General features: G+C 40.1%; 1 protein-coding gene across 1 annotated transcript; it reads right to left on the bottom strand.

The window, feature by feature from the left end:
- Positions 1-456: 456 nt before the first annotated feature.
- MFAP1 (microfibril associated protein 1) lies at positions 457-12669 on the bottom strand. Its single transcript, XM_082616917.1, has 9 exons — positions 12450-12669; positions 8818-9037; positions 7540-7669; positions 6836-7023; positions 6204-6312; positions 5941-6101; positions 4114-4273; positions 1230-1319; positions 457-1134 (listed from the first exon to the last, which is right to left on the bottom strand). The coding sequence occupies exons 1-9, from the start codon at positions 12526-12528 to the stop codon at positions 952-954; spliced, it is 1320 nt and encodes a 439-aa protein (XP_082473043.1). The 5' UTR covers positions 12529-12669; the 3' UTR covers positions 457-951.
- Positions 12670-12678: the final 9 nt, after the last annotated feature.

Genomic DNA, 12678 nt, shown 5'->3' with positions numbered 1-12678 from the left:
TAAATGTCCTTTCTTATAACCCCTGGGACTCCTAACGCTCTGCCACATGCACGGTGGTCATGTGGTAAATATTAAATGGAAAAATTAACTGCCAGTGACGTCTAGTATGTTGTCGCTACATTGCAACTCAGCACTGTGCCCTTGATATATGAGCTGGGCAAGAAGATACTAGTATGCTAGCTACATGGATTCCTCATTTCATGTGTCCTGTTTTGTTCTATATGCAGCTACAGTTTAGACAGCAAGGACAAACACATATGCATTTGCTCATGGAATAACTCTAGGTGCCACTTAAAATACAGCCTGTCTAGCATCTGTGCTGGTTTCTGAGACCAAAGGGGATGATTAAAATGTGAAACATCATTTGCCTGACAATTCCCTGCTGTCTTTTATTTTAGTTAATAGGTAGGTACTTGTCAGCCTGCACATTTTATTTCTGGTATGCTAAAAAACCTCTTGGTGTATGATTCTTTTATTTCTTGACACACATACACACACATAAATGGATCAAAAAGTTCATCTAGAAAAATTTACTCCAAAAATGCAAAACAGGTTTCAATGAGCTTAGATTTCCTGTACGGTAGAAGTAATGCATTGTCCGCTTACATGCCCATCCATTTTTCTAACCCAAGCTAAGGGCTGGAAAAAGAAACCTGGAACAGTCCCAAGTGAATATGGGAAGCCAGAGCAGTAATGAAGTTGAAGATTTCTCAGAAATAATCCTAAGTGGGGAGGCTCTAATCCTACCTGGACAGTGCTTTTCTGCAGGTTTCTCAGCATGAGTCCACACCTCACAAAGCACCTCAAAGACTAGGTTTGCCCAGTGTCACAAGTATGGCAGTAGGCTCAGCAGGCTGGATACAGGGGCCATGTAAATAGTAAAAACAATCAAGGACCAGATGCTGAGATTTCCCCTTGTGTCCCACAGTTGGAAGAATAAGTAGTTGAACTCTAAGTAGTTTTCCGCTTCTTGGCAGATGGCCGCTCAAATACATCTCGTACCCCAGCTGCCTTTTGTTTAAAGAACTTTGTGTTCTGAGCACTCTCTTGGCCCCATGCTGAGTCAAAGGAGGTGGTGTCTTGATCCACGAGGTGGGTGTACTTGGTACGACCAGAGCGTCCAAAGTTCTTGACCTGTTAGGATAGATGATCAGTTATACCACCAGACATATCATGTCACAGCCCTCAATACGTTACTTCCTCTCTCATGTCATTAAGGTACCCCATACCTGCATGACTTTGGGAAGAATGGTTTTGTTGAAATGATCCTCCAGGGTAGGTGCGCTGAAATCTCTCTTGTATACTTCTTCATCCTCATCCTGTAGAAAAGAGTCTTTATCAATCTTGTGGTTTTATTTCTCATATATTCAAACTACATTTTTTTTTAGAGATCATTTTTTAAAACCATTTAACTTTTTTATTATTTTAATTAATTAATTATTTTTGGCCGTGCTGTGCTGCATGTGGGATCTTAGTTCCCTGACCAGGGATTGAACCCGTGCCCCCTGCAATGGAAGCACAGAGTCGTAACCACTGGACCACCAGGGAAATCCCTCAAACTACAAATTTATTAAATTTTACAACAAGGGATAAAAAGAAAGCAGAGGGTATTGAACCTATTGAACCAAGAGCTTACATCTAGTTGAGGAGATGATAATCTTTTTTTCCCTGTGTTATCTTTTTCCTTCCTAAGTGTAGGCATTTCCTGAAGGTTGGCTATATTCTTCTCTGCACTCAACATGTTCATTCACTCACATGATTTCAACTTCGTACAGGCCTCTCAAATCTCCAATCCTGATTCTTCTACTGCCCAATACACATCTTAGCTTGGGTATTCTGGGATTTCAAACTCACATCTAAAGTGAAAACTGTATCCCTAACCTTTCCAAATCAGCCTCTTCCTGACTTAACTTCTGTTAATAGGACCAACATTCTCTCAATTACCTAGATTCTCATTACCTGGGTTATTATAGTTTTTCCCTGCAATCAATCTTACACATTTCATGGGATTAATGTTTCTAGAACACAACTCTCATTATACCTCTGTTCTGCTCAAAAACTTTCAATGGTTCTCTACTTTATTAAATAAGCCCAGTTCCTCTGTGTACTAGTCAAGGCCAAATGCTATTTAGCCTTAATCTACTCCTTGCCTTTACAGATGATACTTTTTGCCTCCATTTCTTGTTCCTTTACATGGAATGTTTTCCTACCCCCCTGAATGTCAGGAAGTCTATACATCTTAATTTTTTAAAAAAAAGATTTATTTATTTATTTGGCCGCACTGGGTCTTAGTTGCGGCACATGGGATCTTCCTTGCAGCGCGTGGGATCCTTAGTTGTGGCATGCAGGATCTTTTTTTTCTTTTAGGTGCAGCATGCGGGATCTAGTTCCCTGACCAGGGGTCAAACCTGAGCCCCCTGCATTGGGAGCGTGGAGCCTTAGCCACTGGACCACCAGGGAAGTTCCAGGAAGTCTATATATCTTAAACGTCACCTCCTTGATGTTACCCTTTTCAATCTTCTACCAAATATAACACCTCTCTCTTCGCAAGTCCCTTAGTACTTTCACTGTTCCTTATGTTACAGTAGATATTTGCTTTAGCTCTATTATTAGATTGTAAGCCTTCTGAGGGCAAGGATTATATAACCTGTAGCTGTGCTTAACAGTAGTACCCTTCATACAGTAAATGCTCAAAAGGTTTACTTAATGAACTGTATAAAATAACTATAGAGAACAGTTTCAAATCAACATATAAGTAAGACTATAATGTTATGATACAGATCATAAACATATGTGCTGAAAAAATTAAAATAGTACCATTTTGGTTAAGGACAGTTTCATGGAAGGAGCTGAGTCCTTTAACCAAACATACTTTTGGAGTAATCTTTTCCCTTCAGCTATAGAAAGGCCAATTTAAAGGTAGGACAATTAAACAGTTTTCATGAAACCAACTTTTCTCCTTGTTAGAGTCTGAGAGTCCCTCATTTAATCTCAGAAGCCATTACAACTTCACTCTCCTTGTCCAGATGAGAAGAGTTGATATTTGAGTATGTGCACCAAAAGACTCTCACATAAACCTTTCCTTATGTATCACAGTCAGCAATGCACTGCTTCCTTAAGGAGCTTGATTATTAAAGCTGCTGAAATGCTTAAGCAATGATATTTTATGACGTTGAAGCAGTATAAGAAGTAATTCATAATCTCCACTGACTCCTATCTTGAAAACTACACGGGCTGGAAAACTACATAATAAGCAAGCATTTCCTGCTGAGCAGATAGACTGAAACTGATTATGGAGGGAGAGGAGTAAGGAATCCTCCAGTGAAGTTTTAAAATTTTTCTACAGTGAAAGGGAGGAATTAGCTGCAGTAGGGATATTTAAGGTTTTCTATACAGCATTTGAAAAAGCTAGTCTAGTTTTTGATAAAAACTTCTTTAACATCAGAAAATAGTTTGACAAACCACATGCTATTAGAGTAATAAATGTAATCAATTCTCCCATTCCCTTTCCTGCTCTCTGTTAAGGAATTATCACTAATGCTAACCCAAATAATTTGGAAGAAGTCCTTTTCACTTTATACAGGGTTAACAGACTGATATTTTGACTTTGGTTTTTATATGAAGAACAAAGATGATGGCATTACACATAATGGTTAGATAATTAACAATTTTTTTGGTTAGACTTAGTCACTTTCTGTCACTCAGAATGAAGTAAATTAAACTTATGCCACCCAAACATGAGTTAATGTAAAGCTCTTTGCAGAGCCTGGTTTTCTCATAACCAAAATTTCTCACTCAGCTATGGATAATGATATCTAAGTGATTTGGGGAACCCAAACAGTCTAGTATCTATACAGATCACTCTCTATTTCAGTTCCTCTATTCTTCTACTACATCATTTCCTCCTTCTGAGAGCTGGGGCCAAAAGAGAACAGTTGCTGCTACATCTAAAATCCTGTTGCCAATGCTTTCCTCTATTTGGATTTATATTCTTCAGAGGCAAAAAGCAAATGAGAAAGTTGACCACTGGCAAGTGGAAGTAACATCCCAGGACCAGGGAAATGGGGAGTTATTCCTACTGCCCCATTTTCCCATTCCCTTTTCACTTCTTACCATGAAGAAGGCACCCCGGTGATAATACTTCTGTAAGAACTTATATTTGCCCTTAACAGCTTTGTTGGTAATGACTTTGCCATTTGCCCGAAGCTCAGCTCGCCTCTCTTCCTCAGTCAGGTTTCGCATGCGTTCAATTTCTGCTTTCTCCTTTTCAAGCCTGTCCAGAGAACAAAACTATTTATTAGTATCATTTTAGCTTCAGAAAGACCCAGTTATCTGAATATGACACAGTCCCACCTCCTTTCAACCATCATTCACCTTCATCAATTCTAGTTATTACCTGTTAGGAATCAAGATCGGGAGCTCAATAAATAAGAGGGTGACATAGTCTTCATTATGCTCGCAAGACCAGGTTTTGCAAACTTCTGAAAGTTGATTCTAGCCTTTCTGAGGTTTAGACATACTACCACTGCTTGATTTTATAACATTACTAATTTCCCTTCCCTAAAAAGCCTTCTTAGTTAAAAAAAAAAATCAGAATTTAAAATGACTCCGGGGGCTTCCCTGGTGGCGCAGTGGTTAAGAATCTGCCTGCCAATGCAGGGGACACGGGCTCAAGCCCTGGTCCAGGAAGGTACCACATGCCGCGGAGCAGCTAAGCTTGTGTGCCACAACTACTGAGCCTGCGCTCTAGAGCCCGTGTGCCACAACTACTGAAGCCCGGGTGCCTAGAGCCCGTGCTCTGCAACAAGAGAAGCCACCACAATGAGAAGCCCGGGCACTGCAACAAAGAGAAGCCCCCGCTCGCCACAACTAGAGAAAGCTCACGTGCAGCAACAAAAACCCAACACAGCCAAAAATAAATAAATAAATAAATAAATTTATATATTAAAAAAACAAATAACTCTGTATAAGAGTTTACTGGTATTTCTTTAGTAATGTACTTATTTGTCACAAACCAAGGATCACCCTCATTAATTAAACTGCGTGACTTTAACCCTTTTTTTGGGGTGGAGAGTCATAGATCCCTTTTCTTCAAAAAATGCAAATAAACATAATTTTTCATACAATGTTAAAGGGTACATGGACTCCTTGAAGCCCAGGATAAAAACCTTAGAAACTGCAGGCTGAGGACAGAGTCTTCTACTGAGGATTATAATCTGGGATTACCCTCTCTCATTCCTAGTAATTTTTAGGAATGGGTGATGCAGCTCAGAAATGATTCTGCTCTAACACAGTGATTGTGGTAGATTATTTAAATGCCACAAATTCTTCCCCTCACAGTATGCATGTCCCTTTGCAGAAATGACATGTGAGCTTCAAAAGACCTTGCCAGCTTCCACCTTTGCCCTCTTAGAATGCTGCCCTGAGACCATTATGTAAGGAAACTAGTCTAGCCTACTGAAGAAAAAGTGAGGCATTGTAATTGACAGTGCCAACTACCAGACACATGAGTGAAGCCCAGTCAATCTTCCAGCTGGACACAACTGCATAAGAGAACCCAGGTGAAATCAGCAGAGGAACTGCATAGCCAACCTCCAAAATTATGAGAAATAATTGTTTCAAGTCACTTACTTTTGGGTTGGGTTGTTATGCAACAAAAGATAACTGATTACAGTGCGTAACTTGTGTGTGTCTACTAGGAAACTACTAAAGGGAGTATCAGCTGGCACTCTTATCGTGGAGAAACACGGACATAATGCGTTTCTTTTCCCTGATTTTATTGTAAAAGCCACATTCCAATGTATGGGGAACCCACCCAGTTGCAGGAACCCTAAAGGAAGCTAGAATGGAACTCATAGTAGGTGTGGAGCCTCAAGAGCTACCCTACTAGGAGCCTGTCCCACCAGTGGTATTAAACCCTAGGCCCATCCAATTACTCACGCTTCTCGATCTTCTCTGTCCCTCTTGATTCTCTTTAGCTCCCGAACTTTCCATGCCTCATATTCCTCCTCATCATTTTCATCGTCAGTATTGAGTGCATCCAGTGCAGCCAGGGACCGCTTGTTCTCCTCCAGCTCTTTCTTGGTCTCCTCTTCTACAATCTGGATAGGGAGAACAGTTCAACTGTTGGACTTCCTTATTCTCCTCAGACAGACCTAAGCACACAACTCCCGGCACTCAAACCTCACAGCTACCCCCAGTACCTTGAGTGTGTACTTGCGCCTCTCCTCAGCCATACGTTTGGCCTCCTGCTCCAGCTCCTTCTGTTTCAATGCTTCAGCCTCACGTTCCTGAACCGTTACCCGGTCCTTCCTGCAGCACAGAGGTCCTGTTAATTACCCAAAGCCCTTAGAGTGGAGGTCTTTGTTCCCCTAAATTAAGTCCCATCCAAAGCAGACAAAGCCCAACAATCTCTGGCTCTATTATTTGCAAAGAGCCAAAAATGGGAGTCATTCCCCGTTTTCAGAGTATCAAACTTCCATTCATCTTTGAGAACTGCCTGAAATAGCAAGAAATCTGCTGGACTGTAGGATTTCTAGCCATTAGAAAAGGAATAGGAATTTGCTCTTCAAGCTTGATTTTGTGTTTAAAAGAATATAAGACCTTGGTAGGTATGTCTTCTTTAAGTGGAAAAGGAGATGTGAAAACAAACTCAGTCTCCCTGCTAACAAGATATTCCTCAGCAAATACCCTGCCAAGTTGGGGCACTGGGCAGAAGACTTTTCCTTGGTGCTTACATTTCAGAAGAGCGTGAGAGAGAAAAGAGGCTTCCATCTTCAGACCTGGAAAGCAGTAATTATTTCCAGGATTCAGGCCTGGTTTGTGAGATACTTACTTCCGAATGAAAACTGGCTTAAGGCGAGGCTCCATCTCATCTTCACTGTCTGTGTATTCTTCATACTCAGACTCTGATTCTGACTCCTCCCCAGAACGTCCCTCATCTTCCACCTCCATGACTTCCAGCTCTTCATTTTTTCTCTCCTGCGCTCGTTGACGCATCATGCCACGGCGCCGTTCTATTTCCTGTCAAGTTACATGTCCAAGCCAGTCAGCTAATTGGCCTGTGCTCTGAGATGTCTTTTTATTTTAACCTCATCAAGCTCAACAAATTCTGATATGAGTAAATGCAACTTAGTACCATTCTATTTCTTTTTTTTAAACATCTTTATTACACTATAATTGCTTTACAATGGTGTGTTAGTTTCTGCTTTATAACAAAGTGAATTAGTTATACATATACATATGTCCCCGTATCTCTTCCCTCTTGCACCTCCCTCCCTCCCACCATCCCTATCCCACCCCTCTAGGTGGTCACAAAGCACCGAGCTGATCTTCCTGTGCTACGCGGCTGCTTCCCACTAGCCATCTGTTTTATGTTTAGTACCATTCTAATTCAATCCTATCCCCAATAAGCAGGGAACACTGGATCAGACTTCTGCCAAAAGCAGATATCTTGCGCCTTTAAGGCCTCATCAAAGGAGCACAAGCCCTAACTTTTTCTTGTACCCAGAAAGAACTTCCCACTTTCCGAAATTATACCTCATCATCAATCTCTTCCTCTTCTTCTTCACTGCTATCTTCTCGTTCCATGCGCCAAGCATCTCCTTCCACTTCGGAGTCACTTTCTCCAACCACTTCAGGTTCCACTATTTTCCGATGTCGAGCCAATCTGAAAGACAGCGTCCAAGTGTAACACCAACCTCACAAAAACGAAGGGGCATCAACCACATTTCCTTAGTCACAGAGCACCTGGACATTATGTTTGCTTTTATTAGTACTGAAGTCTTGAGATGAGGAAACCGAGGGGCAGATAAAAGAAACTGACTCAAAGTGTTAGAACAAATAGTCATGTTGGACCCAAAACATTACATGTATGCTGAGGCACCCCGGGGCACTGCAACAAACGTAGATGGGTGCACTGGGATATATTTTAAAGCTCAAGGTAGTTCACAATTTCAACAGTAGATCACACTATGTTTCCTTTCAATGATATATCTTAGTAAAACTGGGATTTTTGGGCTGCTGTGATAAAAAGTAAGTACTGCATGAAGTCAATATGCAACAGGAAATGAGTGACAGGGCCAATGTGACTCTAAGGTTTGAGAAGTTGTCAGCGCCCAAGAGAGACGCAAACCCCAGTAGTAAGTAAGTGTGGTTATGTAAAAATGAAATAAAAATGTTTTTTCTCTTATACATATTATATTTTTCAAGTGGCTAAGTTGCTAGGACATAAATATTTATTAAATCATTTGGATCTAACTACTTAATAAAATAAACAGAATTGTTTGGGCCCAGGGCTCTGTGAAAAAACTCCTGAGACAATATGAACTGTGAAAATTTGGGGCCTCTGGCCTCCTCTGTAAGGTAATGTCTCTAGTCAATACACAATACACAAAACCCCTTATTGGGAGGCTCCCTCTTCGACATCAGTCCTTTTTTCCTACTTCATCAGTGTCATTTCTCCTCACTGGCTTTTAGAATAAATGCATGGATAAAATCAAATTTCTCAAGTTTTATAAAACATCTTTGTGCTAAAAAGACTCCTCAACAAACTAACCAACAGTCAGTGTTTTCCATCACCTTAGTGAGTTATTTTCCTAACCCCACTGTGCCTGTTTGCTCACTTGTAAAAATGGGGATAACAGTACCTACCTCATAAGGTTATTATGTGGATTACAAGAATTAGTAAATGTAATATACCTGGAACAGTGCCTGGCACATAGTAAGTCCTATTCAAGTATTAGCTATTACTGCTGTTGTTCCTATTAATTAACCTGTAGGGGTTCAGGTCCAGGGAAACATAACCCTAGTCATTACCTCTCCTCCACATCTTCACTAATACGGTTCTGCAAACGCCGTAGCCGAGGGTCGCTAGATGAATCCTCCTCCTGTTCCTCAGGCTCTGCTTCTTGTTCTTTGGCTTTCTTAATGAACTGAAACTCTTCATCCTCCTCATCTGAGGACTCCATAGGGGCATAGTCTGGCCTCTTTCCCGACACATAACGTTTTACCTTCACTTTTTCCATCGAAATCTCACCTGGGTGAGAAAGATAACTTATGTTTCAGTAGCCTCTTTCCTAATGTCCTTCAACCCTTGGCCTTTCCAGGTAGAGCCCTGTATTCCTGGCAAACCAGAGTCCAAGCAGGAGAAGAAGAGAGCCATTACCCAACCATCTATTCATCTAATGCTGTTTTCCTACAAAGGCCAAGTCATGCGAAGGCATTCTTGTGAACACCAACACTAATGATAATGAGGCTTAGCTTGGGTACAATGAAGTGGAGGAAGGCGGGCAGTGAAACGATAGAAAAAGTCCCCCCAAACAGGGAGACTACCTCCAACACAAATTCATGCTATTCCACCTCAACTATGTGCTTAAGCGAATTATTTGTAATAGTGCCCAGCACACAGTAAGGATGACTTAAGTGGGAATATAAAATTAAAATACTGCTCATTCTTTTAGTTCGAGACTTTTCCGTGGCAGCCTTTATAAATTACCATATAACGCAATCTTCTAATCTTTATTTCTACCTTCTTTTCTTTTAGCTTATGTTCTATCAAACCTGCAAGAGTAGATTATCTGTCTTTTACAAATACCAACAATTCCAGTGAACAGAAAATAAGTGAAAACTAACCAACATATTTTATAAGATGAATATAACCCTGATAACCAAACTGTACAATTCAAGGGAAAATTTTAGGTGGATTTCACTTATGAACATATACAAAAATACTACATAACATAATAGCAAATGTATTCAGGCAATGTAAAAACTAACCAAAAAACCCCTGTAAGCTATAGTGACATAACAGGATCTAGCCCAGGACTACAAGCATGGCTTAACCTTAGAAAATTAACAGGGGAAAAAGTAATGTACTATTTAAAGTTTATATATTTATGGGACTTCCCTGGTGGTCCAGTGGTAAAGAATCCACCTTCCAATGCAGGGGACGCGGGTTCGATCCCTGATTGGGGAACTAAGGTCCCACATGCCACAGGGCAACTAAGCCCGCGCACCACAACTACTGAGCTCGCGTGCCTCAACGAGAGAGCCCACGTGTCGCAACTGAGACCCAATGCAGCCAAAAAAATAAATAAAATAAAAAAATAAAATAAATATTTAAAAAAAGAGAAATCACAACAAATTAAAAACTAAAAAAATAAAGTTTATACATTTAAAGTGACATAATCTAACAATAGATACAGCAAACATTATATTTAATGATAAAACATTAGAAGCATTCCTTTAAAAAACAGTGGGCATCATTAGGTTGTCCCTATCATATCTTCTAATCAACATTATATTACAGTTTTAATTAGCACAATAAGAAAAGGAGATAAAAGGTAAGAATTGAAAAGGAAGAAACTGCCACAATTTGCAGATTATATGATTACTTATGTAGGAAATTCAGTTTAAAAATACTACTTACAATAGCAACTAATCTGTAAGATACTAAGGAATAAATCAACAAATGACGTAGGCCTTTAGGAGGAAAAATATATAATTGTATTTAAAGATATAAAAGATCAAAGTAAATGGAGAAATATATCATGTTCAAGTATGAGAAGTCGGCAACTGTGCCCGAGTTGATCGATAAATGTGTGATCTATAATTTTAATGCAATTTCATTAAAAGCTGTTCCCAGGCTGATTTTAAAATCATATGGAAGAACAGGAGGTCAAAAAGAGCCAAGACAATTCTGAAGAACAAGGTGAGGTAAAAGACTTTAACAGACACCTCAGCAAAGAAGATATAAAGATGGCAAATAAGCACGTGAAAAGATATTCCACATTATATGTCGTCAGGGAAATACAAATTAAAAAAACAATGAGATACCACTACACACATATTAGGCTGGCTAAGATCCAGAGTTCTGACAATACCAAATGCTGGTGAGAATGTGGAGCAACAGGAACTCTAATTCACTGCTGGTGGGAATGCAAAATGGCACAACCACTGTAGCAGATAGTTTGATGGTTTCTTACAAAACTAAGCATACTCTTACCATATGATTCAGCAATCGTACTCCTTGGTATTTACCCAAAGGAGATGAAAACTTATGTCCACACAGAAACCTGCACACGGATATTTACTGCAGCTTTGTTCATAACTGCAAAAACTTGTAAGCAACCAAGATGTCCTTTACCAGATGAATGGGTAAATAGACCGTGGTACATCCAGATGATGGAATGTTACTCAGCAATTAAAAAAAAAAGAGCTATCAAGCCATGAAAAGATACGAAGGAACCTTAAATGCATAGTAAAAATACTGTGTGATACCATAATGATGGATAAATGTCCCTACACATTTGTCCAAACTACAGAACGTACAACACCAGAGTGAACCTTAATGTAAACTATCGACTTTGGGTGATAATGATGTGTCAATGTAGGTTCACCCTACCCTAGAGAAATTCTTACACAAGTGCACTAAAGAGACATGCTTAAGCACTGTTTGTAACAGGCGAAAAAGTAACAAAACAACACTGTCCTTCAGCAGGGAGCAAACTGTGGTTTAATTATATAATGGAACTCATAAACAGTTAAAATGAATGCATAAGATCTTCATGTATTCAAAGAATACTTCTCAAAAAACATGTTGAGTCTTAAAAAAAAAAAGGCAGGTTGCACAAGGATAGGTACTGTATATTTTTTTAAAAAAGAATTGACATTGTTTTTCAAATACTTTACTGAAAAAACTCTATAACTTTCAGTCTGACTTCCCAAACAGGTACAGTTTTCCTTCATCCATCTGCACCCATCCTTTAAAGATCAAGTTAAATACCCCAATCTGAAGAGATTATTCCTTCTCTGCCCTCCCTAAGCACTTCGTTTGTATCACCTATGTGACAGTTATTATAGGTGTAAAAGACCGTACACCTGCTTAGAATGTGCCTCTTTTCTCATGTCTCACATCTAGTAGACTATGAGTTCCTTACACCACTGTCTTACACCATTTTGTATTCAATTTAACAAATACAGGCACTGCGTTGGTTGAAGGGATAAAAAGTTTAATAAGACAGAGTTCCTGCCTCAAGGAGGTTATGAGCTTATGATGTAGTAGAGGGAAATGGACATGTAATTAACAACGATAAGTTATAAAAACATCATAAACAGACTATGGATAACAAAAGAGGGATTGTATCCCACACAACCCCTTGCAAACAGCGGCATTCACTATATTTATTAGTCTAACTTATTGGTGGAGGCCAAGGCAACAGGGTGCTTGCTGTAGGAGAGAGCACACAGGCTCTAGTAACAGGATGAGACGGAAGTAGCTTTTTTTTCCCCTAAGCAACGCGACTGGATGCGAGTTTGATAGGGAAAGTCGAAGAAATAGGGGGCAAGGTCGTAAGGGTCGCTGGGGTTGAGGTGGTGGGCCCGGGGTAGGTTTGGAATATGCTGGGGAAAGAGGTAAGATCCGACTGGAAAGCCGCTCAGCACAGTACCTTTCTCATTGCGAACCGGGACGGCCCCAGCCGTAGACTGAATGGGCGGCTGTTTCATGAGTGAGCTTGGGACCGACATGTTGACGGCAGCGGCAGTGACTCCCAAAACTTGACTGATTCCAAACTGAACAGAACAGAACAACGTCAACGAACAGAAAAAACCTCTTCCACTAAGGCCACTGTACACCGCTGCGCGACTGATAGAGACACCACTTACGGCTGAGCTAGA

This window comes from Mesoplodon mirus (assembly GCF_964341445.2).
Source record: "Mesoplodon mirus genome assembly, chromosome: 4".
In the NCBI taxonomy this organism is placed as follows: domain Eukaryota; kingdom Metazoa; phylum Chordata; class Mammalia; order Artiodactyla; family Ziphiidae; genus Mesoplodon; species Mesoplodon mirus.
Note: the sequence above shows the minus strand (reverse complement) of the source record. Positions and strands in the feature narration are given on the sequence as shown.